Consider the following 17217-nt stretch of genomic DNA (forward strand, 5'->3'; position numbering starts at 1 on the left):
ATCAAATGCGATAATCTGTATTCATATTTTGTCTATGTTCATAGCTTCGTTCTTTTGGGGCTTCCGTATAACAGTCACGGAAGAAGAAATACACACAGTTTTTGCTCGGTGATTTTGGAGGATATACACGTTTTGATCAAGGTTCATCCACTTCATCTGACAGATTTCTGAACGCTTCATTACACCGTAACTGAATAACATGATGGGAGCCTCTAATTATGACACATGTTTACAGTGGTTACCCTGACAACGGTGCCAATATCTAATGAATGTTTAAAGAGTTTAATCATCAATACAAAACACTGGAAACCCCGTCTCTATCTCAAAATGCCTGATGACTATAGAACAGGCAGCATACCCTTGAGCAAGCAGGTAACACTGTGGTCTCAATTACGAACAAATATGAAGTTAAGCCTATAAGTGTGAACATTAGTATACCTAGGCAGTCAAAACTTTATTTACTCCCGCGTAATTACGCGGTAGAATAACCCAGATACATACCCAAGCTAGTGGTTGCTAGTGCGCAACACGATAAAAAAGTCTGCCTTGTGAGATTCTGCACTGCGACAAACATGTCAGTTTACTTAATCTTCTCCTGGTTGGAAATGGTTGTGGATATTGTACACACAATTCTCGCTGTTGAAATGTCTATGTCAATCGAAGCGCTGTGCCTGCCTGGCCGTTCTTTCTTGGTGTGCTACTTGATTGTTTTGTGAATTGTCTGGTCATGATACATGTTTGCCTCTGCATAAGAGTTTGTACGGCTGCAAATTTACAAATGCCTTTGTGAAGCAGGTCTTGGATTTGGGACTTCGGAAATTTGCCTCATCTCAAACTAAACTTTACTTTAACAGGCTATATTCAATAAAAACAACATGTAATAGATTATTATTATTATTTTGAAATAAAAGATGCAACATTATTGATTGTTTGCTAGGAGCTTTATTTGACTGGGTCGACTTTCATGTCATCAGCCATCAAAACATATGCCCTTCTTTTACTGTAGAAACATTACAAAACAGCCCGTTTTCTTCACCATTCAGCGACCAAAGACATGGTTTTCTGTCAGTAATAACATCTATTTGTATTGAGCATCTCTAGTTGTAGTGACCTCAGAAGGATGAAAGGCTAAGTTGATCTACAACTGATGCACTAGTCCACTGACTCTCCGGATCTGCTCATTATTGAGGGGGCTAACCAAAATGATTATAGTTTGCAAAAGAAACCTCTAATTCTGGCAAGTGCATACTGATGTCAATATAGATCAAATGTAGCAGGGCCTGAATGAGTTGGAACGAGCATTTGCAATGCCAATATGTCTGGCTTATGAAGGAAATTACCTTTTGTGTGATTGATGGCCTTAAGCAATCAGTAAGTCATCATACATGTAGTCTATCACTCATGCATAGATTAATCCATCCATTGTCTCATTATTGCATTCATCCACCAACACAACCTCAATGAAACACACACAAGCACAACAACATATGCACAATACATTATAGGAATGCAAATAGTAAAAAGAAAGCATGATGTCATCTAATTATGGTAGCATATGGTTGCAATAACGAAATGAAACATAGCAGTGGGATCTTTTCCCAGTTATTAGAAATATCCTATTACTTTTTTAAAGTTCCAGCATGGCCGCCATATTCACACACACTGTGCTGGCCAAATTTGGAATGGTAAATCAATAATACACTATGAACAACACCATTCCATACTGGTCTCCTGCAGTGGCCATATGGAATGCGGTGCACAGTAGATTAACTGAGTTGCAAGCAAGGGACCTGTTAGCACTGCCTGGAATGCAGTAGTATCATCTTAAGTAAGATTACAATAAAAGGAGGAGAAGCTAAGAAAGAAAGGGGGACTATAAAAAGAGAACATTTAAAACCAATGAACGGACAACCATCCCTGTCACTGAATCACACTCTTTTCAGGTGGAGGTACAGATGTATAAATATGTGTTACTTAATCATTTTCTATTACAAGACCCTGGCAAATAGCCAATAATATATTAAAGCAAGGAATATTACAGTACAACTCTTCTGTCCATGGGTTTGTCAGAAGTTTTCATCAACACCAAAATCCTTCCCTACAAAAGTAATCTGAAGCATTTCATGTAACAAAATACCAATATGTAGGCTTTAAAATTGAGAACTAGCAATCCACACTTAAATGCCTATTGTCTATAAAATATGCTTTTCACATTCAAGAAATTAACACATTTATCATAGGTTTTCATAATAAACAGTTCAGACTAATGGCATTGGAAATAAGGCTTCCTACTGAACCAGTCAGGTTGCTACCTGTCATCATTGGCTTGTCACCACAGCTAGCTGAGACGTCCTGTACTGAGTCTAAGATTTTCCATGCTTTCCAACAAGGTAAGCATCAGCCACACAGTCATAAAATGTCTTCGAATACAACATTGCAGGTGGCAAAGCAAAATATTATCTTTCCTAAGTATGCCTAACAAAGATTGTCTGAGTCAAAATCAACTACACATGGTTTGTCAGAGGGGGTAATGAGCTCCAAAACCTTTAGCCTCGATGAGATTCCATGTCACAAAAAAACTATCTGTAGGCTTTAATATAGACTAATAGCAATCTATCATAAAATGTCTATTGATTTTAACATATGATTTTCTCAATCAATCAAAGCCTTTCTGCTTTTCTAAAACTTGGATCATTGGCTTGTCCCATAACCTACTCAGACCTACTGTGTTGGTCATATGCTTTACTGCAATGCAACATTACAAATAGGTACAAGTGGGTCATCAACACCAAAACCCTTTCCTACTACAGTAATCAGAAAGATTCCTTGTAACAAAATACTGTGCTTCTCACAATAATACAAAGAAAAAAGTTCCACAGCGGATCTGACAGCCAGCACCTCTATATTCCGATGTCCCTCAAATGTCCAATTTGTTGTTGTGCTGATAACCTCCAGGACCTGCTGCGGTTTGGTCCTACTGGAAACCCAGACGAAAACTTTAGAAACAGAATGGAGGCAGCACCAAGTATGAAGTAGACCAGGACCACGTTGTATCAAAAATATATTTTCTTTTATTTTTTCATTTTTAAGACAGCCAACGCGTTTCGCTCCCCAACCATGGGAGCTTCGTCAGGGCAAAGATGTTATTAGATCTTGAAGCGACGGAATGACGTCAGTGAAAAAGTTTGACCAAAACAGTATGGATGCCGATATCAAAATTCTGATATCCGGATAATCGGAGAATCCGTCATGGGGACACTGCAGTAACAGGAAGCAGGAAGCATGGAGCATTGGTGGTAGCAGCTTATTAAGGTCTGCGCACGTGCCTGTCTTTGGACGCCAAAAACATTTTACATTTTTTTTTGGAAATAGTATCTTCTTGGATAAATCGTGCCCTTTACCCATAAGCCCTTGACGTGTTTATAATATTATCCGGATATCAGAATTTTGATATCGGCATCCATACTGTTTTGGTCAAACTTTTTCACTGACGTCATTCCGTCGCTTCAAGATCTAATAACATCTTTGCCCTGACGAAGCTCCCATGGTTGGGGAGCGAAACGCGTTGGCTGTCTTAAAAATGAAAAAATAAAAGAAAATATATTTTTGATACAACGTGGTCCTGGTCTACTTCATACTTGGTGCTGCCTCCATTCTGCTTCTCACAATAATATGTAAAGCCTACTTGCTTTGTAGTAACTTTCCATATCACACAGATCTCACATAAGGAATCTGACATAACCCTTCTCAGCGAACAGATAAGGCATCTAGCCTTTACCAAAGGGTTGACACTATATACATCAGAGGCATACTGAGGTGCACTTCAGCTGGCAACCATAGGAAATACATTTATAAAAGTGTAAATAGGTACAACATTACATTTGTGAAAACAATACACACTCCCACTGAATAGGACCAAACAATCGCAGCAAAATTCGCTTCCAAAGTTTGACAGAGTGGGTGATAAATAGAAAAGTCCTTGCCTACTATGATAATCTGTGAGATTGTATGTAAGATTACCTTTCTACAGCCTTTAACGTAATATAATAATCCACTGTTAGAGGCCTATTGGTGTTAATGTATGCTTTCACAATAAATAAGCCTACGGTCCTTGTCATACCTTTTCATAATAAACAGAGTAGACCTATGACATCTGACACAACATTTCACTGCACACCAATCAAGCCTATAGCTGGTATTCTCTTGTCACTATAGCCAAATAAGGCCTGTACTGTACTGAGTGTAAAGTTACTCACAAGATAACCATTAGGAATACAGTCATAACATTGTATAACAAACTACAATTAGCAAAGCAAAATATTATCTCTCTAAACAGAGTGTATCAAGAATTCTCACAGTGCAAATCTTCTAAACCCATGGTTTGTCTGAGAGTGTACCCAACACTAAAATCAGTAGGCTTTAATTCACGGTCATAACTGTACACACTTAAATGACTATTGCCTTTAACATATTGTTAGAGCTGACATCCTTGGAGTGGTGTTCCTCCATACTTTTTGCATTCATTACCCTGTTTTTTTGCAGAATAAATTTTTTGGCATTAAGACGCTGAACACGTAATTAGCCCACCTAATTTGTTTTAAAGTCCTTAGGAATGGGACGATACACAGCTAGTCCTGGTCTTAGATACAAATTCCACATTGGCTGAGGAAAACTTCCATCATTGCCTCACAGGAGTCTTTCACTTGATGAAAACAAATCACTTAAAATGCAACTCATGAAAAACAGAAATCATGCCACTAGGAAAAGGGAACATTTTCTCCCCTAGCCTATGGTGGCCCTATAACATTCCCCCCCTCAATACAGTAACAGTAGCCTGGAATCTGGTGGTAAAATTTGACTCAGCACTATCCTTCCATCAGCAATCCCTAGCAGTGGCTGGACCTTGCTTTCATCGGAAAAAATTACTTAAAAAGTATGTTGCCCTAGTACCCGGTATGGCAAGACAGACAGTAAGGCAGTCACAGTGGCCCTATTCACCTCTTGGTTGGACAATTGCAGCAGCCTTTATGCAGGAGCTAATAAGTTGGTCTTACACAAACTACAGATGGTACAGCACGCTGCAGCCTGGCGAATACTAAAATGGCCCAAGAGCTCATCAGCATCCGCTGCACTGGAAGCTCTGGACTGGCTACCCATCCATAAAAGAATCTTGTTTAAGATCTTGATAATTACCTTTTGAATTATTCATTCCTCAGGCCCTCACTACCTTCTGCCCAGGATTGCATGGTATGTGCCACGCCGTACCCTCAGATCATCCAACGCTAACGTACTAAAAGCCCCTGTCTTCAGATATGTATCAAAAGGGGGGAAATCAATTACAGTGATAGGGACTAAGGCCTGGAACCAACTGCCTAATCACCTATGTTTCATGTAGTCAGAAACCGTTTTCAGGAAGACTCTGAAAACCTGGATTTTTACGGCCTGTGACGCTCTATGCAAACCACTCATCTAAATCCCTTTCCAGTCTCAGCTACCTAGTCTGTTAGTGAGCTGCTTAGTGCCATGATGCTCCTTGGAGTGAAAGATGTGCTCTACAAATATTGTATAACATAACATGCCTACATAAACCCAGACTCTTTAAATTAAATGGTATTAGTGTGCAGTTGCACCCATTGTGCCCTTCACTAAAGAAGAACTGCAAAACATGTCTCAGACCTGCCATTGAAGCATGTAGTGCAGTTTTAAACTGCCATTTCGATCTGGCAAAATAAACCTTTTGCAAGTCTTACACCATCCTTTTTAATACTTATAAGTCACCCTTATGGTAGGCCTGAGCAACCCCTATGGCAGGGTGCACAGTATTTAAAAAGAATGTGGTTTAAGTTTTACATGTCCTGGATGTAAAAAACTTCTAACTACATTTTTCACTGGTGAAAGGTTACTTTTGCCATAGACTAACACTGGGTAACCTTAATACACGTAATAAGCAATAACTTCACCTTGGGACGAGATAGAGAAATGCTATTTACTCTCAAGTGAATTATAATTTAAAATCCTCTTTATTGGCTAAGTCAGATTTTAGGTTAACCCCTTCCATGCTCATGACGAGCTCAGCTCATCATGCAGTACACTGGACGTGTGCCTATGACGAGCTGAGCTCGTCATGAACAATGGAAATCTGAAGAGTTCAGCACAACGTGGGAATTGCTGTAGCATTCAAGGTGTTAATATTCTGAAAATGCTACTTTTGGAAAGTTGGAATTGTTCTGCCTCACCCAAATATGCCTTTCAGCCAACGCCCACAGTCACATGATTGTGAAAGGGCTATCCTGTGGTGTTTTGTGTATTCCTTTCAGACCTGTGGAAAAAAGGGCCTTTGGTGTGGGGCACGTCATGCTCTCCTAAGCAGGATGTTTTGGAGTGCTGTGCTCAGCGTCCCTGATGAAAGGGCAGCCTCATGGTTTTCCAACCCCCCTCCTGACTTCAAAGGGCTGCCAGTCCTGCCACTGACAAATGCTGCTCACACCTAGACCTCTCTACCCTTTTCTACCTTAGACAGATTGGAGCCAAACTAGGTAACAGGTGCACCCACCACCCACAGACTGCATTCAGGATATACATGGCATCTTCAGAACCTCTCAGCAGGACACTCATGATGTTATGGCAGAATCATGGGGAAGTACTGCCACGCTGTCTAAAGAAGGAAGGCTGGACCTGTTTGCTTTGAACCCAGGCTTCCAGGAATGACTTCAAGGGTCAGCTGACTGCCCTCCTGCAACAGGGACAAAACAAGCTTCCAGAGGGCCCCCTGCAACTGCTCAGCTGTCCAGTGCCAATGGGACCTACCTAAACCTGCCTGATCTATGCTGCTGAACTCTCCTGGAGTGAGTCCTAATCCCCAAGAGTCATCCCCCAAGTCCTGGACCATTAGCTGGCATCAGAGTTGTCCTCCCAAATTCATGGAGATTATACAGATGTTTTGAATACCTCATGACTGTGAAGTGACCTCTTAAGGCCAAGAAGCAAGCACCTACGATGACCACCTGTGACGAAAGCAAACTCGAAACTGCAGTAGGACCTGCTCTTCGCACCGACATCGACCATGCGCGATGACTGCCAAAGTGAAGCTCCAGCTAGACCTGCAATTTGCCCTAACAGCGACAGCTCTTCTTTCTACAACAGCGACTGTTCGCAATGCCCAACCAGCTCCTTGCAAGAGAATGACCTCCTCACAGACTGCATTCACTTCACCTTCAAAAAACCAACCACGCACCATCGCACCCAACAGCTGTCTCGCCGCTGCTGGAGCAAAGTCACCGAAGATCAGCTGATCGCCACCCTCTCCAAGAACCCACCCACTGACCCCACCAACCCAGACGCCGCAGCCCGCAACCTCAGACAGTGGATCAACGACGGTGCCAACACCCTCTCCCCACTGAAGAAACCCTCCAACAACCATGCCAGCAAGAGAGCCACCTGGTTCACCGACGAGCTCCTGGCCTCCAAGCGCGCACGCCGGAAACTGGAGAAGAAAAAGCTCCACAATAGCGCATTGGACAACCACGCAGCCCTCAAGGACGCCACCCGCAGACACCACCACCTCATCAGCTCAGCCAAGGGATCCTCCTTCAAAGACCGTCTGGATAACAACACACACGACAGCAAAGAGCTCTTACGCATTGTAAAAGAACTCTCCAACCCCAGCGCCAACACCAACGACATCCCGCCCTCACAGGAACTGTGCGATTCACTGGCCATCTTCTTCTACCGCAAGATCACCGACATCCACGAAAGCTTCAACACCACGACCGACCCGACCACGCCAGACTCCACTCCTCTCCCGAACACCAACTGCCTGACCTCCTGGTCCAACGTCAGCGACGTCGAGCCATGCAAGGTCATGAACTCCATCCACTCAGGATCACCGACAGACCCGTGCCCACACCACATACTTAACAGCCATCGCACCCCAACTACGGAAGATCATCAACATCTCCTTTGAAACAGCAACATTCCTGGAAAGCTGGAAGCACGCCGAAATCAACACCCTCCTCAAAATACCCAAGGCGGACCCCAAGGACCTCAAGAACTTCCGGCCCATCTCCCTGCTCCCGTTCCCGGCGAAGGTCATCGAGAAAATCATGAACATGCAACTGACCCGCCACCTCGAAGACAACAACATCCTGGACCCGTCCCTATCCGGTTTCAGACGAAACCACAGCACCAAGACAGCCCTCATCACCGCCACAGACGACATCAGGTGCCAATTAGACAACAGCAAAACATCTGCCCTCATCCCCCTGGACCTCTCGGCCACCTTCGACACGGTCTGCCATTGCACTCTAAAAACACGCCTCCAAGAATCCGGTATCCAAGAGAAGGCCCTCGACTGGACCACATCCTTCCCCTCCGACAGATCCCAGAGCGTCCGCCTCCCACCTTTCCGACCTGAAGACACCGACGTCATCTACGGAGTCCCTCAGGGCTCCTCCCTCAGCACATCAATGTAAAAAGGTTTCGGTGTGCAGAAATGTGTGATAACATCAAGTACCAGCAAACACTGGCACAAAGTAAGCAACAGTAGATGATTAGAGTTTTTTGTCTTCAAAGCTCAACCGGCTTGTTTCAGCATCTGTAGGGGAGATAGCAGATGAAGCAGTAGGACACACTTATTAGTGCCAGGACAACTTTCTTTACAAAAAATATATTCATTCACTGACTGGCATGCTGCTGTCACCACTATGTGTGAATAGTCTCTCTTCTCTCAGAGGAAAGGTTCTGTAGAGGGTAGGTGGTAGGCAGGGATATAGAGCAGACCTCCATATGTTCTGTGGCATAGGGGGGCAACTACTCTCTAATGGGACCCCATTCATTGAAAGGGCCATGCATTTCTATGAGGTTTTAAAGTCTCAAGGTTCCCCGCAACACATTATGTAGAGGGGTCCATCATTTTACATTTCCCACTGGAGACAGGCACTCAAATCTGACTGACATACTTGACAAGCATTGGCAAAACCAATAGGTCTGGTGTTGGCCACACAGCCTTCTGGCAATTCTTTTGTTTTGTTTTGTCATTGTTTTTGCAAAACCTTATTTGTTGGGAAAATGCCAGGCCCTCATCAACAAAAAAATAAATAAACATTTTCTGCAGGAAAAAAATGTTGTTGGCCTTAAAAAATACACACAATACCATAGTCTCTGTAGCACTGAATGGAATAGCTTTATGTGTTGCTATGTTCCTTGTGAAAGGGAAGCATGTTTTAACTTGTAGTGACAACAGCCAATAGCTGAAGTGGGCTGATACCCTGCCTCTTAATGAAGTGGCAGCAGGTCTTAAATGAGGCAGCAGGATTTCCGTGAGGCGCTTCGCGCTCTTCTTATCGGCTTTCCGATTGATTCGGGCCGTACTCAATATTTGGATGCCCATTTCCAGGGCTGTACTAGAGGACTTCACAAGACAGTTTTGAGAACCCCCTACAATTGTTTTGCTAGCAGAAACCACTGCGACCAGGGGATATTACTGACCCTGGTGGAATGTTCTACACAACTGGTTGAATTTTCAACATAACCTGTTGCCGTCGCTGCACATGGATCAAGTTGCCCTACCCCGTCCTGAAGAAGACTCGCAGCTGAGGTACAAATCACCCTCCTTGCGTTAGTCTAGTCGAAACGTCGACACTCTACTCCGACACGAGACCTGTACCATCCACCCTCAAGCCCATATTCTGCCGTTGCTTTTTTGCATATAAATTGTATATGAGAATTGTATTGTATAAATGTTACTTTTTGGACAGGTCTTCTTGGAATGGCCTGTGTTACCAGTTGGCTTTTGAAATTATTTAAATTGTGTATTCCTCCAACCAGTCACGCTCACTTGCACTTACCTATCACGAGCACACCTATCCCGTCTTTTCCCTGCTTGCAACCTTCTTTTTTTTAATATCTAACTTGTGATTTGGATTCTATATATAAAATAAACAGACTTTTCTTTGATGAAAACTGTTATTGACGCTTTTGGTTTACATTTATTTTATGTGATTTAATATACTGTTGGAACATAGTGCCTCCGAAGATCGTATTAGCATACCAGTGTTGAAGATGAACGCAACACACACTAGTTACATTTTGAATTTATTCTGCATCTGATGAAATCACTGATCAATGTTTTTTCATTCCCACATTGTATCCAGGTCTGTGGATTTTTGGGTGACCCCATTAATTGAAACGCCTTAATGAAGTGGGTCACAGATCATTGTGAATGACACCAGCCACAGCCTGCTGGGTGAAGTCTGGCCAAAACCCCTATAAGTAACTATGTTATACACATAACTATAGTAAAATCAAAAAGTCTTTGTTAACACAGACCTAAAAAGTTGATTAGTCAGGAATTGGAGGAAAGAAAGAAAGAAAGAAAGAAAGAAAGAAAGAAAGAAAGAAAGAAAGAAAGAAAGAAAGAAAGAAAGAAAGAAAGAGATAGGGAGGGAAAGAGAACGAAAGAACAAGAGAAGGAAAGAGGGAATGAAAGACAGCAAGGATTAAAGAAGGCAAGAGAAAAAGAATGATAAAAGAAAGAGAGAAAGAACAAGATATAGAAAGAGGAGGTCAGACGGATAGAAAGTAGGAAAGAAAGAAGAAAGAAAGAAAGAAAAAAAGAAGGAAAGAAAGAAAGAAAGAAAGAAAGAAAGAAAGAAAGAAAGAAAGAAAGAAAGAAAGAAAGAAAGAAAGAATGAAAAGAAAGAAAGAAAGAAAAAAATTAAAGAAGGCAAGAAAGAAAGAAAGAAAGAAAAAAGATAACAATACTGAACTGTTTAAAATGGACACATCTTATCTGGCAACAGTCAGAACATCAAAACACTCTAAAAGGAATTTACCAAAGCATTGGCATGAGATGGGATCTGATAATGACGGAATATGCATCAGAAGTGACCTGCTGTTACATCAACCTCTTAACACAAAGGCAACACTAAAGAAATTATTATTAAGTAAAACCAAAAACACCGGCACTGAAGGGAACTAGCTTGTGTGTGGATGTGCTCCTTGTGGGAGAGCAAATTAGAGTCACTTAAAGTGGCTTAAGCAGGTTGATCCACTGCCCCATGCTATATGCTGTAGTGGGTGGAATGAAAATGTGAATGACTCAACAACAGACCAATTGATGAAGAGATGTAGCTCAAATCACATGTATGTAACTATATTATACATATTTTAGTAAAATCAAAAGGTCATGGCTAATGCCAGATCTAAAAAAGGCAAGATGAAAATTTGAATGACTCATCAACAGACCAATCGAGGAAGAGAGGTGGTTCAAATCACCTATATTTAACTATATTATACATATTTTAGTAAAATCAAAAGGTCATGGCTACAGATCTAAAAAAGGCAAGATGACATAACTTCTTGCCTATAGTAACTTAGCAGGAGAGAGTAGAGGCAACATTTGATCATGAGATGAACATTCTGATGCCAGAATGTATCTATAATGAGAAAATAAAAATACAAAAATGTATAGACATTTAGCAATAGTCTCTATGACTTTAATATTGTGCAGCATGTTTTCTATGAACATCATCATCCAGGTTATAGGCTTCTTGTCAGGGCCGGACTGGCCATAGCGGGCACCGGGCGTTTCTCCGGTCGGCCGCTAGGGTGGGGGCCGGTTACCAGGTCAACAATATCGCCCCCCCGTTAACAAAATCGGCCGACCAAACGCTCCGCTGCACTGCCCCTCACCCCAGGGGGGGGCAGGCTGAGCAGTTTGCCAGGGCCGGTTCCTGTTTACAAAGGTAACATTAATGCATGCAACTTTTGTTTTCAAATGATGTTGACGAAAGTTGATCACAAGGATCAGATTTCAACTTTTTGACTTTTCCTTCCTTCTCCAAAGACTTCTTATTCAATGCCTTAGCGGAGGTAGCCTCGATTATCTACTGCACCTGGATGCATGACCAGAGCACCAAACTACTAGGAGAGAGGGACCTGGATCCTCTTCCAGGCTGAATCTAATCCTCGTCAGAAGAGGCAGAAAAGATATGCTCCACTTTTCATGCCTTTTACTCTTGTTCCTCTCACAAATGCCAAGGCACCCACCCATAGCGAATTAGAGGTAAAATACAATTTGAAAAAAATAGGCTGGGAAAAAAAACATGATTAAGAAAAGCTCCAAAGCCCCCCTTTCAAACAGATGTTTAGGTTGACAGGACACTCAGCGCCCACTCCTAATTATCGTATGTGCCCAATCTGAGAATTGACCAAAATCCTAAATATGCCCCTTTCTGTTTGTTAAAGCTCCCAGTGACTTTCTTTCCACTGCTTTTTTTCTGAAGGGGGAACAATCTGAGTTCTCTGCCACTCCAAACATAACACTGCTGCTCCAAGTCAGCTGATCCAATGTGCACCACATGTCAAAGCTGGACCTCAGTCCGGCCTAACCCACACCTGCCGGGACCACTGTTTCTGATGCAGCTTCCCTCTCCCAGCGAGAGCAACCTTAGACGCCATCCCTTCTTTAGAAGACTTACCTGTGTCACCGTGCCACCGATGTGCATGACTGTGGGGCAGAACTAAAAGAAGAGGTGGTAAGTGGGAATGACTCTATACTAAAGGAGTGTGAGCTAACTGGTGCTGTCTGAGAGGCTTGGCTGACTCACACAGTAAATAATTCATGCGAGAGGACGAAGGGGTGCGGTCTTTAATTAGTCACCCTGTCACACTCCTGTGCTTTCCATTTGCCTGACACATTATATTAATAGTATGTACATATGACGTCCTGAGAGGAAGTCATCATTCAGTTGTGAAAAGTTCCAAGAAGTTTGCTAATAGGCACATGTAAATTGTTTACAGTTCACAGTTTCATTTTTCAAGGGGTCTTTAGACACAAAAAGGGACAACGGATATGCCCCTTCACTTCCAGGTTAACCACTTTATTCCAAATTAATATCATGTGTTCCATCAGCCGTAAGAGTATTAACCTATGGTGTTCGCATCTCAATGCACGCCTGACAATACTGGAATCGTGCTGGGAACTAACACTTATTTACTGCAATGTCGGAGATTCAGTCCCTCTTGAGTTAGAAAACACTGTTTTCTGTACTTGGTCGAGAAGACCTGAGCCCTGATCCCAGTTGGGTCAATGCTTACTTATTCTTCGTTTCTCCCACACTGTGCGCCAATTTTTGAGACCTCGGTCTGCCAGTAAGGAACATCCCATAAATTCTATACCACATGTCTAGCGGCAGTCCGTTCCGGGCAAGTTTCTAATTGTAATGCGTATAGTAAGTAAATACAAAACAACAATGCAAGTTAATCTAAGATTGGTTATTAAGTACTGCTTTCTTTATATCTTTGTTGTTCTATTGTATTGTATTGTATTGTAATTGCATTTATATAGCGCTTACTACCCCTGACGAGGCGTCGAAGCGCTTTTTCGGCGGGTAGCACGCTACTCCGGGACCAACAGAGATGTGTGTTGTAAACATATCTAACATGCATGCTTTTTATTGTGCAGTGAAAGCTTACCAGAATTAGACGCATACTCTCCGATAAAGCGCCGAGTGAGGAAACGCACTGTCAGGGCTGAGGAAGCAAACACAAAAAATTAACATTTCCAGACGGGGTCTCCAATGTGGCTCATTAATGTGCAGAGCACGTCACTACACACAGGAACGGCGAAAAAGATTGTTCAAGTGTTACTACGAAAATCCCTCTAATTCCTCCTTCCGCAGAAAGCTCTTCTCACGGCTCACTCACAACTAGACAATTGCTAAGATTTGATGTATTTCAAAACAATGTCCTCTGTGATGGTCCTCCAAATAACATTTGTGTTTGGGGTTAGAGGACGCTGATTTCTGCAACACGAATACTGCGCTACATTCAGAGCAAGGGTGCATTTTAAACACACTCTGATCTCAGTCAATTACGAACTATAAGGATTAATTAATGTTGCATTCTTGCAGAAAAAGTAATTAACCCAACATTGCTATGTTGACAGTTTTGCAGTTCTTTTCATAACTTTTATCATGGCATACATTCCATGGCGATAATATAATTGTATTAAAAAAGGAAATAAAAAAATATATATAGACATAATCATCTTTTTCAGTGTAAAAGTACCTGACTTTCCAGCTCCTTCACTGCCCAGGACAGCAAGTTTGATGCCGTTCATGTTGTTTTTCTTTTAGATTTATATCCAGCTTTTTATGACATGTTCGGTTGCATTTCGCCCTCTTCCTCTCTTTGCCTTTGTCTCACGCTCTTTTTTAAAGTGTCTGTCAGCGGAAGCCGTGAGTACTCTAATCCCCGTGAAGATCAGCAGACATCCACAGGTGGTCACACGGTGACTGTGCTCGAGCTCTGAAAGGGTTCTGACATGCACTGGAACTTTACGGCATTTTTGCAGCGCTCCTGAGCATTAGATGTATTTATAGCTTCCAAGCAGATGACATCAGTTTGACGTAGCCACTGAACTCTTCTCCAAACAACTCAGCATAATATTGCCTGCTGTTTCTGCGGCAGTTAGCTGAAAGGTAGAACAGATGCATTAATTCCTGAAATAAACAGGCTGTGCGTCAATACATACGAATTAGAGGCATAAGGCTGTCTGTGCGTGCACACTCCTCCGCAACTTCTGATTGCTCACTCGATATCGGACAGACCGACACCAATCCTTTTCTTGTAACTCTGCTTCCTTTTTCAAGACAGGTGAGTAGCTGGAATGATGCTTATAACAGTTCACCGTTTCAGATAGAGGTTTTGTTGTAAACACCATGTACGCAATGCAATTTACTCCCAAGTCAGGGGTGAGCCGAAAATAACAAAATAAAAATGGAGGAAGGAGTTGGACTGCAGTCAATGAGCACATGTAATCGAATCGTAAACAAAAAAGTTGACAGAACTTGAAATAAGTAAAAAAAAATGCTTACAAATCTTTCACAATTAATCACAGGAAATAGGTACAAAGTGCATGTTAGTTATTTCTGAAAGTAGCACCTTTACATCGACGAACAAGCAACTCTAGTACAAACGGTCAAACGCACTTTCATAACAGACAAAAGAAATATAGATCAATCTGACAATATTCAGCCCAAGCAGAAAGCTAGAATAAACAACACATGGGTTTATTTACAAGGCCCTTGCGCCACTTTTGTGTCATTTTTAACATGGGAAAAGTGACACAAAAGTGGCGCAGGGGGCTTGTAAATCATCCCCACAGATTGTGCCCACACTCATTAAAGCAGCACAACCTATCATAGGCAATCACCTTCATTAATGTCCAATACCACTGTGGGAGATGTAGTTATCAAAATGCATCCTTTCTCATCTAATTTTGCATTCTTTATTAAATATCTTATACTGATTGTTGGAAAGTGGGTTGTTAGTAGTGGTACATACGCATCTAACACTGGTAATTTGGCCACCAACACTGTCTAGTGCTCAGTACAAGTTTCAATATGTTATTCCCATGCTCAACCCTGGGTAGCTTGGCTGCGGGCAGGCAGGCTTTACTTAGGAGACAAGTATGTAAAGCATTTAAAAACACCAATTAGGTAAATAATTAAGACAAAACGCACACAAAAATCCCACACCAGTTTATACAAATAGGAAATATTTGTATCTTTAAAATTACACCAAAATGACAAAAATCCAATGTAGGCAACCAGAGATGTTAAGAAAAAATTATTAAATACTTTTAGCATATAGAAAACTATACTACCACTCTGGGACATCTGGACGCAATTGCCTGGGACAAAATCAAAGTTTCCGGGTGACCGCGATGGAGCCCTGCTTGGCTACCCCTCACGGTAGGCCTCATCAAAATTTTAACTACAGAGTAGGACATTTTTGGGAGCTTTTTGTGGCGGGATCCCTCGGTGCACTTTATAAGGCAAAGATTTGGTGAGAGTTCTCCAGCTTGATTTTCAGGGAGCTCCCGGTCAAATTCTGGAAGTCAGACCTCCAGAGTTTTTCAGCGGGATGAACCAGCAGGTCAGGTTGGCTTGCGGTTGAATGTGACTGGCTAGGCTCTCGCAGTTGAGACAGTCACATTATGGAGCTTTTTTCCAAAGTTGCTCCAAAAGTCTGGAACTTCTTCCTGAAGTTCCTCTTCAGGGTCCAAAGTCTCCAAAAACACAATCCAAAGGTATGGAAGCTCCAAGATGGTCCTTGCAAGGTTGTGACCACAATCCCACAATGCTCCTGGAAAAAACCCATTACAAATCCACTGGACGTACTCCAGGCAGGGGATTCTTGGTGGGAGTCGTAGAGGTGAGCTCTGTTCACCTGTAGCTTGCAGAGAGTCCAATCTCAAACAAGTTAAAACAAACCTCCAGGAGGGCTCATTTTATAGCTCTCCTTTCTTTATGTTTTAGGGTAAATTCAACAATAACATATTGTTGGATTTATCAATACCATTCTCCCAAGTCCTTGAGTGATATTTTCTTTAATTCCTAGAAATATTTATGCGCTCATAAACTATTGCAATGTTATGCTATGTGGCTGGGGATCCACAATGGGGAAAATGATATGTGTAATTTCGTCAACATCAGGGAATATGAAACATCTTTTGTAAGGACCCTGCTTATAGTTACATGGCTCACCCTCCTCTTGGACACCTGGGGGAGACCATTGGGATCGGAATATGCAAAAAAATTGAGTTCGACAATCCAGTGCTACTAGCACCAATGGTGATTTTGAGAGGCGCTTTACTACCCTGGGGAACGTAAAATGTGCAATTTCTCTATCCTCAGGAAATATAAAACATCTTTTATGAGGACCCTCCTTTCATTTACATGACCCCCCACCCCTGGGACACCTAGGGGAGGCCCTGGAGGTACCTAACATGGCAGAATATTGTAGAATAAAATTTTTTTAAGTGCACCTGCCATTAAAGTCGTATTTGCAATGAATCTACTTTTAAAAGCAGTACTGCAAAACTGTGCACTGGCCCTACCCAGCAGAGCTCAAGTCACTCTCAGAGTCAGAAAACCCATATCCAAGGGTCTGAAATGGTGCAAAAAGTGGTAGGACCCTGTAAATAGGTCCTGATTTCCAACACTGACTCAAGATGACCGTTCAGTAAACATTGCACAGAGGGGCCATCTTCGAATAGTAGTTTGCCTAGTGTATCATTGTTGTACTAGTCCAAGATGGCGAACATGTTGCTTTTACATTTGGCATCCATCTTTGAATCATAAAACAATGACATCAGATATGGTACAGTGCAGTTTCATGACGGATGCCTAGTTTAGATGCAAAGGCTGT

The 17217-nt window shown here is 42.2% G+C and overlaps 1 protein-coding gene across 1 annotated transcript in view; it reads right to left on the minus strand.

The window, feature by feature from the left end:
• Nucleotides 1-14351, minus strand: part of RERGL (RERG like) — a 321184-nt gene extending 306833 nt beyond the window's left edge. Inside the window, exons 1-2 of the mRNA XM_086938857.1 lie at nt 14071-14351; nt 13477-13533 (exon numbers count right to left, since the gene is read on the minus strand). Coding sequence (XP_086794983.1) covers nt 13477-13533; nt 14071-14122 — 109 coding nt within the window. The 5' untranslated portion in view covers nt 14123-14351. The remainder of the gene's footprint in view (nt 1-13476; nt 13534-14070) is intronic.
• Between the last annotated feature and the right edge of the window lie 2866 nt (nt 14352-17217).

The sequence above is a fragment of the Lissotriton vulgaris genome, chromosome 1_1 (genome assembly GCF_964263255.1).
Source record: "Lissotriton vulgaris chromosome 1_1, aLisVul1.2, whole genome shotgun sequence".
NCBI lineage: Eukaryota > Metazoa > Chordata > Amphibia > Caudata > Salamandridae > Lissotriton > Lissotriton vulgaris.